Source organism: Pelodiscus sinensis, chromosome 12 (assembly GCF_052426305.1).
Source record: "Pelodiscus sinensis isolate ZL-2025 chromosome 12, ASM5242630v1, whole genome shotgun sequence".
Classification (NCBI taxonomy): Eukaryota; Metazoa; Chordata; order Testudines; family Trionychidae; genus Pelodiscus; species Pelodiscus sinensis.
This window is the reverse complement of record NC_143063.1, coordinates 48,365,804-48,385,083: the sequence shown is the minus strand read 5'-3', so window position 1 is coordinate 48,385,083 and position 19,280 is coordinate 48,365,804. Positions and strand designations below refer to the sequence as shown.

Here is a 19,280-nt window from a genome sequence, read left to right as displayed (position 1 = left end):
ACAATGGCATCTGCTCAACTCAGTGTGCATTTTGGGCAAGTTAGTAAGGCTCAGAGCTGCTTGCTAAGATCAGACAGCGATCAATAGCTCCCTACTGTTGTCTTTATTTAGCGGGCAGACACCCTTCTCTGCTTTTGACTACTTGCTAATGGCACAGCCTATATTCTGCTGGGCAAGTCTTACCACTGTCCCAGGTGTAGCTTGCCCCAAGACTACAAGTCACTGTAGATCCCACAGCAATAGGTTTATTTTACACCGACCGAGTTCCAAGACAGTATATACACACAGCTTCATATACACACTTCTGTACACTAGAGAATACGCAAATGACTGGAGCTTCAGCACACCTGCATCATCATGGAAGTCACCATACTGTCGAAGGCCCTACAGAAGATAGAGCACAAAATATTAAAGACAGACAGTCCACCCAATGGGATCCTTGTACAAAGAAGCTCTTCAGTTAGTAGGCAAGACAGTCCATCAAAAAACACTTAAATAGAAGTTAACTTCCCACAGGCTTGAATATAAATAGTTCATTCCTTTCCACTGAGGTGCTGAATTTCACAATTACTTTCCTTCTAATAAAGCTAAAGTAGTCCTGGTTCTTTTTCTCTGTGGTTGCGTCTAGACTGGCAAGTTTTTCCTTTTGCGGAAAAACTTGCCAGCTGTCTACACTGGCCGCTTGAATTTCCACAAGAACACTGACTTCCTACGGTCTGAAATCAGTGCTTCTTGCGGAAATGCTATGCTGCTCCCGTTCAGGCAAAAGCCCTCTTGCGCAAATGCTTTTGCGCAAGAGGGCCAGTGTAGACAACGCGGCATTGTTTTGCGCAAAAAAGCCCCGATGGCGAAAATGGCAATTGGGGTTTTCTTGCACAAAACTGTGTGTAGATTGGCACGGACGCTTTTCCACAAAAAGTGCTTTTGCGGAAAAGCGTCCATGCCAATCTAGACGCTCTTTTCTGCAAATGCTTTTAACGGAAAACTTTTCCGTTAAAAGCATTTGCGGAAAATCATGCCAGTCTAGACGCAGCCTGTCTGAAGATCAGCCATTTCAGTGGCAGAAATATAGACTCTTTTTTTCTCATGGAGTGGGGGCACACTCATAGGTTCCGCAAAAAGATACTGAATATGAAGTGATAGGTCCTACGCTGTCAACTATTTTGAGAACTATGCATTTAGAAACAGTTTCCTAATCCTTACTTCTCTCCAGAGGCTGAATTTTGGAAAGCTACAGCCTATGTAGAGGGGTCCAGTGGACAAGGCTGTTGATGAAGTACTCAAAAAGAAAAATGTAAGTGAGCTCTATAGGTAACATTTTTTTAAAGTAATCTCAGGTTTCTGTATCAGTTCCAGAGGGGTAGCCGTGTTAGTCTGAATCTGCAAGAGCGACGAGGAGTCCTGTGGCACCTTATAGACTAACTGAATCTTCAGTTTGTCTATAAGGTGCTACAGGACTCCTCGTCGCTGTATCAGTTCATGGCACTGGCAGTAAGTGTGAGGTCTGTGGGAGACAGTTAAATGTATCCTCTAATGCGAACAGTGCAGTTGTTACATTTTCCGTTGTTTGGCCATAGTCCAGAGAGAATACAGCTGTGTGTTTTTAGAGAGGAGTTTACAGCTCCCAGCTTTAAACTGATCCCCACAGAAGTTACTTTCTTAAGAGCTAAATCCTAAGAACTCTGCATGTCCTGAAAAGGCAACAAAATCAAAAGGATTAGTGGAAGCAACTCACTCACCTGGAATTAATGCAGTCCCCAGGGTTATAAAAGGGGTTGCACATTACATCTGTGTATGAATTATGCAGCTTGCGGAACATCTGAAAAAGGATCACGGCTTGCTTTTAATTAAGACCTAGAAAATTACTGTTGGGGGTGAGGGTTTTTTTTTTGGGAGGGAGGGCATGTCTCAGCATTTTATGAATAAGTAGGAGCAAAAAATACTGATCTGGGAAGTTGCAGTCTGATTTCCTGAACTTACGCTGCGGATCTCGTTGTCTCGTAGTGCTGTGTTTGAAGAATCTACCACCATAACAAACTTCACCTTGGAGTTTGTCACATAGCCATATCTGGGCAGCTGGTTAAGGAACGTGAGGTTTTTGACACCAAGTGCCTGGAAAAACAACTCAAATAAGCTTAAGTACTGTCAAAAGCCTCCAGCCTGACAACTGTGGAGAAATCCCTGTAATATTATCACTCATATAACTTTGTATTAAGATCTTGTCCTTTTAGATATATCTTTAAGTGTTCTTATAGAATCTCTAACATTTCTCCTATAACTTTGCATTGAGAAACTTTCCTTGTAAGAAAAAAAAATGTCTTTTGAGCTCTCCCCTTTCCTTGATTGTCCTGTTGAAATGAATGAGGTGTGAATGGAGAATGAAAGGTGAGCACCTCCAGCAACAGTTAAAAGGGTGGAGAAGGTCTGGGAGCCAGATCCAAGACAATACCTGTTAAGTGAGCTCTTTAAGACAATTGGACATACAGATGCCTTGGGAGTCAAGCAGCAAGTGCCTGCCCTTGGAAGAACTCTTTGAAGCAGCATTAAGAAAGGCAAGGTGATGACTAATTGGCTGCATGAGAGGGATAAATAGGAGGCATCTTGCAGAGGGACCCCGGGTTTTCCTCTTGTCAACATGGGAGCATCGATCCGGATCTGCAGAAGCCCAGCTCCACCCCTCCCCCATCTAACTCACCTGGTCAGTGCAGTTAGGGGGAGCAACTTTTGGTAACAACAAGACGGTCGGGTGTGTGTATGCATGAGTGTAATGTATCATATGCATATGATAAATATTGATTGATCTATGTATGTTCAGTACATGTGACATGCTGCCTTATGCCCCTGAAAAAGATCCCGGGTGCTTCTTTTAAGCAACTCTGGGGGAAAGTTAGTCCCCAGTCCTACCACTTCTGCCTAGGCCCTGCCCCTTTGGGGGAGGGGGGGAGAAGGAGTGAATGGAGCTGGGCCATGACCATGTATCAAAATTCATTAAGTAGCCTCCCTGCAAAAATTATTGCCCACCCCGAACTAATTGCTCTGTGTGAACAGACTAATGCATGTTGCCACACTGACTTCAATGTATCTTCAAAAAAGTAGTGGTGACCTGTGCAGTGCAGCTTGCAGGACTAGGGCCAAGCTAAGAATATATAAACTCATATGTACATTGCTCACCTGTATGGATGCTGACTATTCAATGCCAATCCCCGCTTAATGATCACTATTGGTATAAACAATATTTAAGATTTCTTAAAAAAATTAAAATGCGAGACTAGATTGATGCTCAGCTGCTGTGTATCAGCATATTCCACTGAAGTCATTGGAACTTACTGATTCACACCAGCCAGCCAAGGTTCTAACCTGTATGATTTTCACCTTTTGCAACAGCCATTGGCTAATTACAGTAGATCCTCAGAATTACCAACACCAGGGTTATAAACTGATCAGTCAACAAAACACCTCATTTGGAACCAGAAGTATGCAATCACGAGCAGCAGAGACTGGAGAGGAAAAAAAGCAAATGCACTACCATACTGTGTTAAGTGTAAACTACTAATAAAATCTAAAGTTAAAAAAGATTTGACAAAGTGAGGATTGTAAACGTCAGAGAGAACAACTGTTACCTCCCAAGGTGCTCACAACTCTGAGGGTCCACTATACATTCCTTGTATAACTGCCAGCAAAAGGGATGACTTTTCCATGTATATGTTCCACTTTGAGGTTCTGCTTGTGTTTCAAACAGTTTAAAAAGCAATGTTTTTCATTGGGCTTTTCCCCTAATGGAGGAAACATTTCTACTAGTTAGTCTTAAGTTTCCAAAATACTGTTTTTCACAAAACTTAAATTGACAACAACCCTTAAGTACACACATTCTCAGGTTGTTTTGGTCAAATGAAAGTACCAAAATCTCTGAGATGTATGTATGCAAATCCACAGCACCCCTGACTATTAAAAATCAAACTGCACTTGGTGGTTCTCTCACAACATAGAATTTGGAGCTGCAGTATGAAATGAGAACACGAGTAAATTTTAGAACTGGGAAGAGAGATCCATTTAAAACCTAATCCTACATTCGTTGCTTACTGAAATAACTGGGAGTTTTGCCTGAAAGACAGATTGTAGGAAAAATGTCCTTTTGTGCACACCTGGCAGACATTAAAGATACACTTTGTAGTCTTCAGTTGGGTACAGAAGACCGAGGTAGAGCTCTCTCTGATCCACAAGAGCCTTCCCCATGGCAGAGATCTTTTCATCCACAACATCAAGTGATGTGTGCACTGTGTAATGGAACTTCAGTTCATTTTCTGTTGGGATGCTTCGGATGTACAGAGGATAGTTCTAGAAAGGATGACGACAAATTGTGTTAACTCAGGCTCTCTATTCCGTGCCCTAATAGATACTGGAATGTACCTGTAGTGCTCTGAGTATGTAAGCCACTATTGTTATTTAAAAACTAGCTATTTTAAACCCACAAATTCTATTTAAAGGTATTGTAGAAATCCACTGGACTACACTTGTACATCACAACTTGTATTTAAACAGCAGATCTTAACACAGTCTGCAGAGAAGGACTAGAGCTAGGTTTACATTTCCTCTTAACACAAAGGTAATGAGTGTGTCCCCCCCCAGAGATTGTCCACAGCTCATTTGATCATCAGCATTTGTACTTCTGGAAGAAAGTCCCTAAAGGGCTCTCCCAGAGCAATCAAAACCTGGGGCTTCCCAACCCCTGTTCTACCAACCCCTTATGCTGTTTGCAAAACAAGCCCCTCAGCTCCCTTCACCCAGCCCCCCCCACCCCCACCGCTCCTGCCCCCTCCCCCAGCCCAGCCCCCACCCCTACCGCTCCTGCCCCCTCCCCCAGCCCAGCCCCCACCCCCCACCCCCACCGCTCCTGCCCCCTCCCCCAACCCCCCCCCCCACCGCTCCTGCCCCCAGCCCAGCCCCCACCCCTACCGCTCCTGCCCCCTCCCCCATCCCACCCCAGCCCAACCCCCACCCCCACCGCTCCTGCCCCCTCCCCCAGCCCAACCCCCACCCCCACCCCCACCGCTCCTGCCCCCCACGACCAGCCCCAAGGACCCCCTTTCTTACTGCTCCCTCCCCCGCAGCGCGCCCCGCCCCCACCTCCTTGGCGATCACTGCGATGCACACCGCCATCTTGGACACCGGCACCCTCCCCTATCACGTGATCTGCCCCGCCACGCGGGACTCGGGTCATGTGACTCTCCGGTGCGCGGGGCTCACGTGACCCGGTCCCGCTCCGCGCGCGAGCAGGAGGCGGAGGGGCGGGGGCGCTGGTTGCCATGGAGAGACGCCTGCTGCTGCCCCTCTGCCTGTGCTGGGCCCTGAGCGCGCGCGGCGCCGAGCGCAGCGGGGCCCCCAACATCCTGCTGCTGCTCATGGACGACGTGAGTGGCGGGGGGGGGTCACTGGGGCCGGTGGGGGCAGGCGGGGGGGGTCACCGGGGCCGGTGGGGGCAGGCGGGGGGGTCACCGGGGCCGGTGGGGGCAGGCGGGGGGGTCACTGGGGCCGGTGGGGGCAGGCGGGGGGGGTCACCGGGGCCGGTGGGGGCAGGCGGGGGGGGTCACTGGGGCCGGTGGGGGCAGGCGGGGGGGTCACCGGGGCCGTTGGGGGCAGGCGGGGGGGGGGTCACCGGGGCCGGTGGGGGCAGGCGGGGGGGTCACCGGGGCAGGCGGGGGGGGGTCACTGGGGCCGGTGGGGGCAGGCGGGGGGGGGGTCACGGGGCCGTTGGGGGCAGGCGGGGGGGTCACTGGGGCCGGTGGGGGCAGGCGGGGGGGTCACTGGGGCCGGTGGGGGCAGGCGGGGGGGTGTCACTGGGGCCGGTGGAGGCAGGCGGGGGGGGTGTCACTGGGATTGGTGGAGGCAGGCGGGGGGGGTGTCACTGGGATTGGTGGAGGCAGGCGGGGGGGTCACCGGGGCTGGTGGGGGCAGGCGGGGGGGGTCACCAGGGCTGGTGGGGGCAGGCGGGGGGGGGTCACCGGAGCTGGTGGAAGCAGGCGGGGGGGTGTCACTGGGGCTGGTGGAGGCAGGCGGGGGGGTCACCGGGGCTGGTGGAGGCCGGTGGAGGGGTGTCACTGGGATTGGTGGGGGCAGGCGGGGGGGGTCACCGGGGCCGGTGGGGGCAGGCGGGGGGGGTCACTGGGGCCGGTGGGGGCAGGCGGGGGGGTCACCGGGGCCGTTGGGGGCAGGCGGGGGGGGGTCACCGGGGCCGGTGGGGGCAGGCGGGGGGGTCACCGGGGCAGGCGGGGGGGGGGGTCACTGGGGCCGGTGGGGGCAGGCGGGGGGGGGGGGGCCGGGGGGGGGTCACTGGGGCCGGTGGGGGCAGGCGGGGGGGGTCACTGGGGCCGGTGGGGGCAGGCGGGGGGGTCACTGGGGCCGGTGGGGGCAGGCGGGGGGGTGTCACTGGGGCCGGTGGAGGCAGGCGGGGGGGTGTCACTGGGGCCGGTGGAGGCAGGCGGGGGGGGTGTCACTGGGATTGGTGGAGGCAGGCGGGGGGGTGTCACTGGGATTGGTGGAGGCAGGCGGGGGGGTCACCGGGGCTGGTGGGGGCAGGCGGGGGGGGTCACCAGGGCTGGTGGGGGCAGGCGGGGGGGGGTCACCGGAGCTGGTGGAAGCAGGCGGGGGGGTGTCACTGGGGCTGGTGGAGGCAGGCGGGGGGGTCACCGGGGCTGGTGGAGGCCGGTGGAGGGGTGTCACTGGGATTGGTGGAGGCAGGCGGGGGGGTCACCGGGGCTGGTGGAGGCCGGGGGCGGGGTGTCACTGGGATTGGTGGAGGCAGGCGGGGGGGTCACCGGGGCTGGTGGAGGCCGGTGGGGGGGGTGTCACTGGGGCTGGTGGAGGCCGGTGGGGGGGTGTCACTGGGATTGGTGGAGGCAGGCGGGGGGGTCACCGGGGCTGGTGGAGGCCGGGGGGGGGGGTGTCACTGGGATTGGTGGAGGCAGGCGGGGGGGTCACCGGGGCTGGTGGAGGCCGGTGGGGGGTGTCACTGGGGCTGGTGGAGGCAGGCGGGGGGGTGTCACTGGGATTGGTGGAGGCAGGCGGGGGGGTCACCGGGGCTGGTGGAGGCAGGCGGGGGGGTGTCACTGGGATTGGTGGAGGCAGGCGGGGGGGGTCACCGGAGCTGGTGGAGGCAGGCGGGGGGGTGTCACTGGGATTGGTGGAGGCAGGTGGGGGGGTCACTGGGGCTGGTGGAGGCCGGGGGCCCATCACCTGGCTGCTTGTAGAGTCTTGGTAGAGTAATGGGATGAAGTTTTGCAAGGGCAGTGCTCCTGTGTTCAGACTTCATCGCTTTCCCTGGTTGCATTCAGACTGTAAGCACCTCAGGGCAGGGACTACCTTCACTCCAGATATTCCATCGCTGCTTTGCAAATAAACAAGAACTTTAAAGATTTAAAACATTAGGAGTTCTAGCTTGTGTCTGGACTTGAGCCTCCCTATGTGCAAAGGCCAAGATTTGGTGGTGTTTAAAGATTGGTTTTCCAAGTTTGTAAGCTACTCCCTGTGGCTACATCATTGAACCAACATCACTGAAGTCAACAGGTCTTCACGTAAGCACAGGGTTCCATTCACATGGAATAACATGTACAGACTAACTTGGCTACCCCCTGAAGCATGCATAATCAGATCATTATTCACCCTTAGAACAGTGTCAGGGTGATAAATATTAAACATTGTGTACAATGGTATTTGTTTAGTAGCAGTGTTTTGAGAATGTTCTTGGAATTTGGGTTAACTATTCGAATGAAATTGCTCGATACTATTTGTTTCTTTCTCAGATTAAAAATCTTCACTGGTACTCTGAAATTTTGAATGCTGTGATACTCTCTTTCAAGCCCTTTCCAGATCTGTGAAAAGGTGGAAAGGAGTACCTGGGCTCTGAGTGAAACTGTAACATCTGTGTTTGCATTAGAGTGTTGCTGCATCAGTCTACTCTGGGTATGTCTACACTAGGGATGTGAACATGTATCCGATGACATGGTTAACCTTCATCGTTACATACAACCGCTCCCCACGCTGCTGCCTCTGTATCAGAGGCAGCAGTCCTGGAGAGGGGGTGCCGGCAAGAGCTGGTAAACACAGAGCCGCCCTCCTCCCTCCACAGCCTGCTTCTGCCTACCACAGAGGCAGCAATGCGGAGAAAGGGGGAGACAAGCAGGAGCCAGTGCTTGTGGGGACCTCTTGGACGACGTGAGTGACCTTGGGGGGCTGGCATCTGCTGTGGTAGAGCTGGGGGACCTCTCTGTGGAGCAGGCACCGGGGGTGGTGGAGGCTGGGGGGTTTCACTGGGGGTAGTGGGATGCCTGGGGGAGTTAAAAGCCTGCACCCCACACTGCTGCTTCTGTTACAGAGGTAGCAGCATGGGGGGAAACAGGAGCTAGCGCTGGCAGGAAGAGGGCTTGAAAGCTAGATCTCCAAGAGCACCAGCTCCCACCTCCGCCCACATGTAAATGCTGAAAAATTCTGTATTTACATGTTTACACAAATAAACATCCCTGCTCTACACCAGTGTTCCCTCTAAGATTTTCCATCCATGAGTGGAGTGAGTTTTGTCTTGTATGCCAATATTGAGGTCATGTGCGCTTCTTCGGATGTGTGCCAATGTGGCACCCAAGTTATACACCTCTCCCTTTTTCCCACTGCTGCTATGTCTCCCATCCTCCCCTCGCCTCACCTGCTCCCCTGGTGCTTGCTGCTCTCTCCAACCCTCATCCTTCTCTGCAGTCCTGACTCCTGCCTGTCTCACTCCCCATAGCTCTCCTGGGACTTGCCCCACCTCCTTATCCTCTCTGACCCCTGCACCTGCCCTTCCCCTCCCCACTGTGCCCACCCCCCCTCCCCAACCTCCCTCCCCATCCCCTCCCCTAACACTTCCCTCTACCCACCTGCCCTGCCTCTCTCCTCTGCCCTCTGGTGCCCTTTCCTCCTTTCCACTCCACTCCTCATGTCTGCCCTTCTGTTTCACCCTCACAATCCCCCTGGCACTTGCACCGTCCCTTTACCTCCTGTGACCTCCTGGTGCCTCCTCCTTCCCTCACTGCCCCTGCCCTCCCAACACCCATCCTCCTTTCCCTCTTCCTCCCTGGTGCCCACCCCCTCACCACCCTCTTCCCCAATTCTCCTCACGCCCCTCTGCGCCCTCACACATGACTTGCTCTAACCCGTGCTTTCCTCCTTTCAACCCCTCTCCTCTTCCTTCCTCTTGCCCCCTTGCCCTCTCCTCTCCTAGCATCACCCTGTCCCCTCCCCTTTTCCACCTCCACTGACACCTTTCTATTCCCCCTACTCCTGCTCCTCCTACTCTTTCCCCTCATTGTCCCCTCTTGGCCCCCTGGCATTTGTCTCTCCTCCATCCTGCCCCTTGGTGCCTTCCCCTTTCTTCTCGGGCTGAGGGGAGAGGAGGGGGCCAGAGCAGAAGCCCCTTCCTCTCCTCAACCCCACCTTACTTTTAGTTATCCCCCTACCCTTTCTGCCATCCTGACACCTGCATCTGCTGGGTCTGGAAACATGGCGGGTGGCTGTCCTGTGTGCTGGGACTGGAGCCAGGGCCGCAGTGCTATTTTTAGTACCATGGTCCTGGCCCCTGCAGCCGCCACAGAGTCGCTGCTCCTGGGGCTGAGCCACACAGCGGGAGGCAGCCCCGTGTGCCAGGCCTGGAGCCAGGCCACAGTGCTATTTTTAGTACCGCAGCCCAGGCTCCAGCTCTGGCAGCCGCCATTCAGGCTGCATGGTGGCTGCTCAACTGCTCCTGGGGTGAGCAGTCACCTGCCATGCAGCCTTGCCCCCGGGAGCAGCTGGGGCTGCCGCTGCATGGCTCTGCTGAGGGGGTGGGCAGGAATGAAATTCTTGGTGCGCACCTTACAGGGAACCGTCGTCTACACTGCAATTAAATACCCATGGCTGGTCCATGCCAGCTGTCTTGGGCTTGTGGGATTTGGGTTACAGGGCTGTTTAATTGTGATGTAGAGATTCAGACTCCAGCGATGTGGGACCTTCCCATCTCTCATGGTCCTAGATCCCCAGTTTCAGTCTGAGCCCAGACATCTACATGACAGTTAAACATACTTTAATAAGCCCTGTAATCCTGTGAGTCTGAGTCAGCTGGTATGGGCCAGCCATGGGTTTCTATTGCCCTGCAAACACACCCACTAAGTGTATGTCTTGCAAACAAAAACAAAACCAATTTACACCTGAATAGTCTTATTGAAGACAAATGGGATTACTCAGATGCATCAAGTTAAGTATGTGTGTAAGTCTTTGTGGAGTCAAGAGCTAAGCACTTGCGTATTTTTTTTCTAGTGTTCTAGTCATAGACATCCCTAGTGATTGTGATTCGGCAACTGCCTGTAGCAAATTATTCCGCTGAGTAACTGATCACACTGTTGGAAAATGTTCCAAATCTCTACCTTGAATTTTGTAGGGTATTACTACTTACTCCACCCTTTCCCTCCTGAAATAAATGGCTTCCGCTTAGAAAGAGTTGTCCCCAAAGCCCTGTCTAGGCTACAAAAAGATCCATTGGTGTTAAAATAAGTGTGGTTGAATCAGTGCAGGGACAGAGTCCAATTGCAAGTGTTGACAAGGACAAACCAGGTTCAACACACTTTCAGAAACTGGTTAAAACTTAAACATTCCCCCAAGTGAGAACTTCAGAATGAAACAAACACAGAGGCTACGTCTACACTGGCGCGTTCTCACGCAAAGACTCTTTTGTGGAAGAGTTCTTCTGCAAAAGCTCTTCCAGAAGAGAGCGTCTACACTGGTATGTGCTTTTGCGCAAGAGCATCCATGGCAGTGGAGATGCTCTCTTGCACAAGAAAGCTTTGATGGCCATTTTAACCATAGGGCTTTCTTGTGCAAGAACTTCATGTTTCCTGTCTACACTGGCCTCTTGCGCAAGAACAGTTGCGCAAAAGGGCTTATTCCTGAGCGGGAGCGTCAGAGTTCTGGCGCAAGAAGCCCTGATTTCATACATTAGAACGTCAGTTTACTTGCGCAAGAACACGCGGCCAGTGTAGACAGGCAGCAAGTTCTTGTATAAGAGCGGCCGCTTTTGCACAAGATTGCGCCATTGTAGACACAGCCTAAGAAGGAAGCTGACTTCATTAATTTTCAGTTCCCATACTGAGAAAAATGCAAAGAAAAACAATCACAGATAAAGTTTTAAAATTCTTTACCTTTAGCCATCTGGTGTAGGGATGTTAAATTTCAATTAATCAGCTAATCGAGTAATGGATGGAATTTTGATAAGGGGGGCACTTGCTATCCCACTGCACCTCTCCCTTTGAAATGTACAAGAGCTACCTGGTTTCCCCTCTCTCTCTGAAATATACAAGAGCCGTGGGTGGCTACTGTACATTTCAAAAGGAGAGAGGCAGCGGGAACTGCGCCAGCAGGAGCTAAGCAGTCCCTGCTATCAGGCAGCTCTTCTACATTCCAAAGGGAGAGGAGCAGCAGTAGGACTGGCACAAGCAGGACTCTTTCAATCCCCGTTTGCACTGTTTCCCTGCTGCCCCCTATGGAGTCAGTGCTGGGGGTGGGGGACAGGACCAGCTTTTAAGCCAGCTTCCCCCAGCACCGGCTCATGTTCTCCCCCTTGCTGCCTCTCTCTGATAGAGGCAGCAAGGACCAGGGAGGAAGCGACTAGTTGAGTCACTAGTCAACTACCCAATAAGCACTTGCTTATCAGGTAGTCAACTGTTCGCTTACATCCCTAATCTGGTGGGGTCAGTAGCATAGTTAAATCAATGTATATGTTTACTCCATGGGATTTCTATGTTGGCAGTGTCCCCTCAAGTTTGCTTCTCTTCACAGATCTGCATTTATTTCTTTGGATGCGTTATTGGCAGGAATGTGTTGCATGTAGTGTTCAGCGTCCCAGAAAGTGAATTGAGGGTGTGAATAGAACATAGCTGGGAGTTGGCACACCACCTATCACTTACCTGGCCACCTTGTGATGACTTGATGTAGCTGTGCGCCAGTGTTCCCACTAATCTTTTCCATCCATGTGGGGAATAATTTGTATGTGCAGCAAGGCCTGAGCAAATGTGTACACTAGTAGAAACAAAAAAACTAGTTGTTGATCAGCTGCCTGGCATTTGAAACTCTTCTGAGTGGCCACCTAACGGTACAGCTTACAGTTACTGTTGCCCACATAAGTTTCCCATTTTGTTTTCAGTATTATTTTCTACTGAGTGAATTTGACTTTTCCCTATATTTAATGCCCTTTGGAACAGGAATAATCTGTCCATGTATCTTTGAACAGCACCAAGCATAATGGGGCACAGGCCCTGGTTGGAATTTCTGGGTGCTGTGGTAATAAAAATAATCCCTTCTCTTGGACTTTTGCTTGTTTCTCTGATCTTTCTGTAGTATCTATGCCTCCTCCGTTGTGTCAGTGAATTTGATCAATGTGTTGTTCTTTTCTCCTTCCTTATCACTTGTAAAGATATTGAACAATACAGAACTTAACACTAACGCCTTCTAATTCTTCTTCTTAGTTTCATGTTTTACCATTTAATTGCTCTCTGCTTGTGACCTATCAGCCAGTTTTGTATTTATTCTGCAGTATTCTTTTCCAAACTGTATCCTTCTGTCTGTGTTAGACTTTAAGATGGGACTGCACTGAAAGCTTTTTCAAGATCTAGCTGTATGATGTCTTCTGCATTTCCTTTGCCCACCTGGCATCTGACTGGAGTAAAGAAAACTCTGGCAACTTAAAGGCAGAGTGTAATCTGTAGGCAGCCATAGTGGCTAATTGCTCCTGAAATGGGTCTCTTGTAGGAGTTTATAGGTTGAGTGACTTATTTTTTAGTACTGAAATTAGCCAAATGAGTTGTTTTCTAGTGCTCCTTTTTTGAACAAAATAGGCCCCTGAACAGGAGCTTGAGACAAAAATGTGTGGCTACCCTGTGGTAAAGGCCATCATCCTACAAACTGACCAAAACAGATGGTGTGACAGTGACGCACTTCTTGTCTGAGTCACTTTTAAAATACACTCCTCAGTGTCTTCAGGTATTAGGCAACCATGCTTTTTGACTTAGACCATCAGCTTGCGTTTCATATGCCATATATCCAGTATGTGGAAGTGCAGACCTGCAATGGATGGTTGTATAATCAAGACACCGTGCTGGAAATGAAGAGATCTGAGGTTTTTTCTGTTTTTTCTTTCTGATCTTGGGCATATCTTTTAATCATAAAATTCCAGAACTGGAAGGAACCTCGAGAAGTCATCAAATCCAGTCCCCTGCCTTCATGGCAAGACCAAGCATTATCTGGCCAGGTGTGGGGAACCTTTTCAATCAGGGGCCACACAAAAGTGAGAAGCAAAAAAGCAAACAAACCACAGTGACATACTCTTGACTGAGAAGCAGAAAGACACTCCCCACATTCTCCTCACACACCACCGCCTATGAGGACCCAGGCTAGTGTCACAGGGAAGGGACTGCTGGGAAGCAGACTTGGGGTGTGGGGTCTGGGTAGGTGGGAGGGTGCAAGAGTGGATTGGGGGTTGATAGATCTGGGAAGGTGGTAGGGTGCAGGAGCAGGCTGGGGGTAGGAGGACCGGGTGAGAGGTAAGGTGCACGGTCTGTACAGGAGTGAGTGTAGGAGTGGGCTCAGGGTCGGAGGGGGGTTGCAGGAACAGAAGAGGGGTGCGGGGTCTGGGAGGAAAGAGGATGCAAGAGCAGACTGGGTGCATGGGATCTGGGTGATGGGAAGAGCGATTACAAGTCTCAGCTCCCCAGGGATGCACGTGGCTCCGTGTCCCACACTGCTCCCAGGCTCTGCCTCCTGCTGCTCCTATTGGCTGCAATTACAGCTAATCAGAGTGGTGGGGGGAAAGCCTCCAGTCAGCGCTTTGCTGCACGACCATTTCCTCCGCCGTGGAGACGTGGAAGGGAAGTGGCAACATGTGGATCCACTTTCTCTCCCCGCCAGGCAGAGCCCATAGGTCCAGTACGGCCCTGGCTTCCCTGACTCTGGCCTGCAAAGCTTGGGGCTCCCACTCCTTGCAGCAGGAGCTGACGCTGGCCCTCCCACCCCATGGGGAGCATGACAGGGCCGCAGGGCTGGCGCCCCAGTGCTGGTTGTCCAGTGCTGGGTGGGGGGGAACCCCAAACCGTGGGGGCTGGAACCAAGCATGTCAGGAACCGGATTCGACCCCCATGCTGTAGGTTCCCCACCGCCTGATCTAGGTCATCCCTGACAGGTGTCTAACCTGCTCTTAAATATCTCCAATGATGGAGAGTCTACATCCTCTCTAGGCAATTTATCCCCGTGCTTAACCACCCTGACAGGCAGGAAGTTTTTCCTAATGTCCAACCTCCATAGCAGGGTTGTCAGGATAAATTCATACCTTGTATGGGAAGTGCTCTGATATTACGGTGATGGGCACTATAGAAGAGCTTATTAAAATAAAAATGCTACAGTGATGCAAAAGGTAATACAGTAGTTTAAAGAAAGCTAAAACTACTTTTATGTCTTTTTTTATATCTACTTTCTGCAGATGGGCTGGGGTGATTTGGGAGTGTTTGGAGCACCCTCTAAGGAAACCCCTAACTTAGACCAGATGGCTTCAGAAGGGATGCTTTTCCCAGATTTCTACACTGCTAACCCTCTGTGCTCTCCATGTAAGTAAACTTCAGCTTGAAATTACCATGTCAAATTGCCACCTTCTGAGAAGATCAGGATGTGTGCCAGCATCTTATCTAAACCAGCAACCAAACTAGTGATTACCCTTAAGGCAGTGTTGGGATTTGTAGCTTTGATCTTGCACTTTGCTTCCTTGTTGTTTATTTCTTGAGAAAAAACTAGTCTTCTGTTCTTACCAAAGAGCATTTTAGTTATCAAAACATTCCATGTAAAGGATTTTTTATTCTGTTTTAGCCTTTTAGCCTTCAGGCATCAGCAGCTGAGTTTTTCATCTCTTCCCTCTTTGGGGCAGGCAGACAAAAAGATACCTAACTCTTTGTTGGACAAATCCAACAGGAAGGAAGCACACAATGGGCTTGATTTTGCTCTGATGGCAGAACTTCCATTGCCTTTGGACTGAGCAACTGCAGCCCCGTCTACACTACAAGATGAAGTCAAATCTATTAAGGCCCATGCCTGGTCACCCGATTTTGTACAAAGGTCTATGTCCTCTCTTTGTACAAGCATTCAGCTTAGTTTGAAATAGCACCTCCCTGCTAGAGAGACTGCCATTGATTTTGAGAGTGATGCACTGTGGGTAGCTATCCTCTAGGTGCTGCACTGCTTCACATTCTGGATTATGCTCCCAGTGCACTCTGGGACCAAAACTGTGCAGCGGGTGATTATGGGTTCATGTTGTCAGTGTCCCATAATGCACTCATCTGCTTCCTTCCCCCTTGCGTGAGATCAACGGGAAACAGTTTTTTCGTGCCCTTTTTGGCCCTGGTTGCCCACGCAGATTCCGAAGCAGCGCAAACAGGACCCCCTTCATGGATCCCATTGTGCATCAAACCACAGTGATGCTGATGTTTACCTTGGTGCGCCTAATAGCGCTGTATTTTGAGCCCGCAAGCATGGCACTCCAGGAAGAAGATGAGGAGGAGGAATCTCCTCCGTCTCGGGGTCCCACAGGCACACTGTACAGGCAAGCCCTTGCATTCAGCGAAGAGGAAATGCAGCCAGCAAGTAATCCTCTGGGCGCTATAGAACGTCAGTTCTGGTGCCGTGAGACAATCGCAGACTGGTGGGACCGCATAGTGCTGCATTTATGGGACGATCAGCAGTGGCTGCAGAACTTCCAGATGCACAAGGCCACTTTCCTGGAACTTTGCAAATGGCTTTTCTCCACCCTGAAGAGCAAGAACACTTGAATAAGACCCGCTTTGACAGTGGAGAAGCTCGTGGCAATTGCCGCGTGGAAGCTTGTAATGCCAGGCAGCTACCAGGCAGTTGGGAATCCGTTTGGTGTGGGGAAGTCTATAGTGGAGGCTATTGTTATAACCAAGGCGTTCAGTACCATTCTGCTACGGAGGGTAGTGACTGGGAAACGGGGATAACCGTAGTGGAGTGCTTGGCTGCAGTGGGTTTCCCTAACTGCAGTGGGGCGATAGACAGAACACACATCCCCATCTTGGCTCTCGACCACTGTGTCAAGGAGTACTTAATCCACAAGGGATACTTCTCGATGGTGCTGGGGATCACAAGGGCTGTTTCACCGACATCGACATGGGATGGTCGGGAAAGGTGCATCTTTAGGAACTCCTGCCTCTTCAGAAAGATGCATGGTATAATTTTTTTCCAGGACTGGAAAATCAAAATCAGAGGTGAAAATGCCAATAGTGATCTTTGGTGACCCAGCCTGAGCCATGGGAGCAAGGAACAGGAAACCATACGTGGGCAGCCTGGACCACAGTAAGGAGCAGTTCAACTGCAGGCTGAGCAAATGCAGAATGGTGGTTGAACGTGCTTTTGGGTGGTTAAAGGAAAGGTTTAGGAGTCTACTGACTAGGTTGGACCTGTGCAAACTAAGGATGTTAAATTGCGTTTAATCAGCTAATCGAGTAGTCAATGGGATTTCCGTTGACTACTCGATTAATTGCTAAGAGAGGAAACTGCAGAGCTGCAGTGGGGTTAACTCCAGGGCTGGGAGTTAACCTTTCTGCGGCTCTGCCTTTTAAATGTAGTAAGAGCTGCCCGGCTCTTACTGCATTTGAGGCAGAGGCACAGCGTCTGGGACGGGGCATAAGTTGAGTCCTGGTTTGTGCCTGGTTCCCCGCTGTGCCTCTGTCGTCCCCGTCCCCCCCCCCCCGAGATGGTGCTTGGGGGGAACTGCCTTTTAAGCTGGCTCCCCCCAGTACTGGCTCCTGCTGCCTCGGTGGGAGGGGGGGGAGTAGTGACTAGTTGAGTAGTGACTCGACTAGTCACTTACATCCCTACAGCAAGCCCAACATTCCCTTTGTGGTGACAGCCTCTATTGTGCTCCATAATCTTTGTGAGAGCGAGGAGGAAAGTTATCTGGCAGGGTGGGGGCAGAGGCAGGGCACGAGAGATTTTGAGCAGCCAGACAGCAGGGTGATAAGGAGAGCACAGCGTGGGGCAGCACCAATCAGAGGGGCTTTGAAAGAAAGCTTTCTGAGTGGCCAGTTTTGAGAGTCATGCACGTTGCTCTCAATGAGATGCCCCTGCATTTGATGTGTTTACCTACAATCTCCCAACCCACTCCTTCAATACAAGCTATCAACTGTTGTTCAGAGATCCTGTGTTTTTATTCAGGGAAGACAGCAAGGACAGAAAAGAAGTCTATGGTGGGACCCGAAAGGGGAGGGGAGCTCAGAACTGTGAAAAGGACAGCTTTTTGCTTCCCGAGGCCCTAGAGGTTGAGTATGATCTTGATCTCCTCCTGCCTCCCCTCATATCCTGGGGTTGGAGGCTATAGAACTGAGTGAGGAGGGAAAGTTGTTGTGTGGGGCAGGGAGGAAGGCTCTCTTCCAGGTGCTCCATCACAACCATCAAGGACAAAAAGATATTCTCAGGTTGCTTCGTTTACAGTTCTCATCACTCTTTCCTCTCCTGCCTCTCCATCCACATCTCCTCCAGGAACATATTCCTCCACTCCATTTGCTCCTTAAACATATCTTCTCTTGTCTGTTTTCACCTGCGGATTTGTGCCAGCCGGAGAGCTGCTGGAGCCAGGGGAATATGCCGCAAGCTGCCTGCTGCTCCTGATGTAATAAAAAGTTACAAGGGCACATATTATAGTAGATGCATTTTGTTAAACCTAACCCTTATCTGTTAACACAGTGTTTCCCAATTTTATTTGGCCATGGAACCCTTTTAAACTCAAAAGAATTTTGCGGAGCCCCTAATAACAGTCTTATATATGGAGCTTGAAAAGTAGACCATAAATAAGTAAGGATAGAATAATAACAAATGCTAAAAAGGTCATGAGATCAACATTTAGTTTAATTGCACATATTTAAAAACAAAAATCACATTTCATGTGTACAAACAATTTTTTAAATCCATAAAATGTTGTTGTAATGGAATTTTCTTGCGGAATCCTTATTTTCACTTTGCAGAATCCCGGGGTTCCACGGAACACCATTTGGGAAACACTGCGTTAACATATAGCGAAGGTCTCTGTAAAGACCAGGGAGATGTGTTCTGTGCAAGGCCAAAGTTTTGCTTTAAAGCAGCCACTGTACAGAAGGTACACAGAGTTCTCAGGGGAACATCTGAACTCATGCAGTTCGGAGGCAGGGATGATAAGGGGCCTGCGAGGGGAGGGCATGGGGTGCAGTCATGCCAGTGGGGCAGGGCAGTGGCTCACATGGCTTTTCTCCTCCTGTCTGCACTACATGGAAGAGTGCTACTTTCCTATCCCACAGGAGCCTGTGGGCAGGATGGTGGAGGGGAACAGGATCTGGTATGCCAGTGGGGCAGAGCAGCAGCTTACATTGCTTCCCTCCTCTTTGTCTGCCACATGTGGCTTCCTGGAAGAGTGCTACTTTCCCATCTCACAGGAGCCTGCAGGCGTGAGGGAGGGAGGGCATGCCAGAGTCTGAAGCCATGCTAGCAGCAGAGGCATCAGCTAATATCTCACAGGGCAACCTAGATGAAGGAGGAAGGGAAGCTATCAGTCTTCTCCAAATCACGCAGAGTGATAGGGAGCTGATGCTGACTGTGAGATGTCCTGGGAGGAGGGGATTGGCTCCAAAGTGGTAAACAGTGCTTGGCTCTCAGTGATTGCTGGCTGGCCATTTTCCTCACCGTCCTCCTCTCCCTCCCCCCCCACACTGTCATCGCATACTGCTGCCCAGAATGTCTTTGGGCGGACTCCATGGTCTAGCTTAGGAAGCTGGTCAGGTTCTCCCACCTAAAATCGCATGCAGATGGCTGTAGAAGTGGCATGTTTGCGGTGATGCACCAGACCACCTGTTTGCCTCATTTGTTTTGTGCTAGGACTGCCTCCGTGCCTTTATTTTGACTCTGAACTGCTGGGTGTTCCTGGAGTATCCTTTGGCTACCATGCACTTTGCTATCTTCACGTAAATATCAACATTTCTTTTGCTGTTGGGAGATCTGAGAGAATGAATTCCTCTCCCCACGCCTCAGTGAGGTCCAAGATCTCCCGAATACTCCTACTGGGTTAAGGCTTTTTTGTGCCCCTGGGAGCTGGAGGTCATGGAACTTGAAATGGGAGTCATGGCCATGTGTTCTGCTCAGGTGTGCTGCCTGCTCCTAAGTGCGTTCACAACGCTGGCCACACGGGAAATGCAATTCAAACTTTC

The 19,280-nt window shown here is 51.2% G+C and overlaps 2 protein-coding genes across 6 annotated transcripts in view; one reads left to right on the top strand and one right to left on the bottom strand.

Annotated features, from left to right (window-relative positions):
* Positions 1-225: 225 nt before the first annotated feature.
* Positions 226-5,277, bottom strand: TRAPPC2L (trafficking protein particle complex subunit 2L). Its single transcript, XM_075939872.2, has 5 exons — positions 5,125-5,277; positions 4,163-4,335; positions 1,981-2,068; positions 1,740-1,819; positions 226-384 (listed from the first exon to the last, which is right to left on the bottom strand). Exons 1-5 carry the CDS (start codon positions 5,155-5,157, stop codon positions 339-341), a joined length of 420 nt encoding a protein of 139 aa, XP_075795987.1. The 5' UTR covers positions 5,158-5,277; the 3' UTR covers positions 226-338.
* GALNS (galactosamine (N-acetyl)-6-sulfatase) overlaps positions 5,193-19,280 on the top strand; it is a 79,294-nt gene continuing 65,206 nt past the window's right edge. Inside the window, exons 1-3 of one of the 5 annotated variants that reach the window (XM_075939868.2) lie at positions 7,848-7,956; positions 8,123-8,208; positions 14,525-14,648. In XM_075939868.2, coding sequence (XP_075795983.1) covers positions 14,525-14,648 — 124 coding nt within the window. In that variant the 5' untranslated portion in view covers positions 7,848-7,956; positions 8,123-8,208. Of the gene's footprint in view, positions 5,409-7,818; positions 7,957-8,122; positions 8,209-14,524; positions 14,649-19,280 lie in introns of those variants that run through there. The other 4 variants (XR_016350524.1, XM_075939867.2, XM_089781555.1 and 1 more) reach the window with 4 other exon arrangements.

Excerpts from the sequence above, each read along its gene's own strand:
- TRAPPC2L (XM_075939872.2), bottom strand. The coding sequence starts at position 5,157 with ATGGCGGTGTGCATCGCAGTGATCGCCAAGGAG. Across the intron at positions 4,336-5,124 it reads TCGCAGTGATCGCCAAGGAG|AACTATCCTCTGTACATCCG; the intron begins GTGGGGGCGGGG and ends CATCCTTTCTAG. Across the intron at positions 2,069-4,162 it reads CCAACTGAAGACTACAAAGT|ATATGGCTATGTGACAAACT; the intron begins GTATCTTTAATG and ends CCAGCTGCCCAG.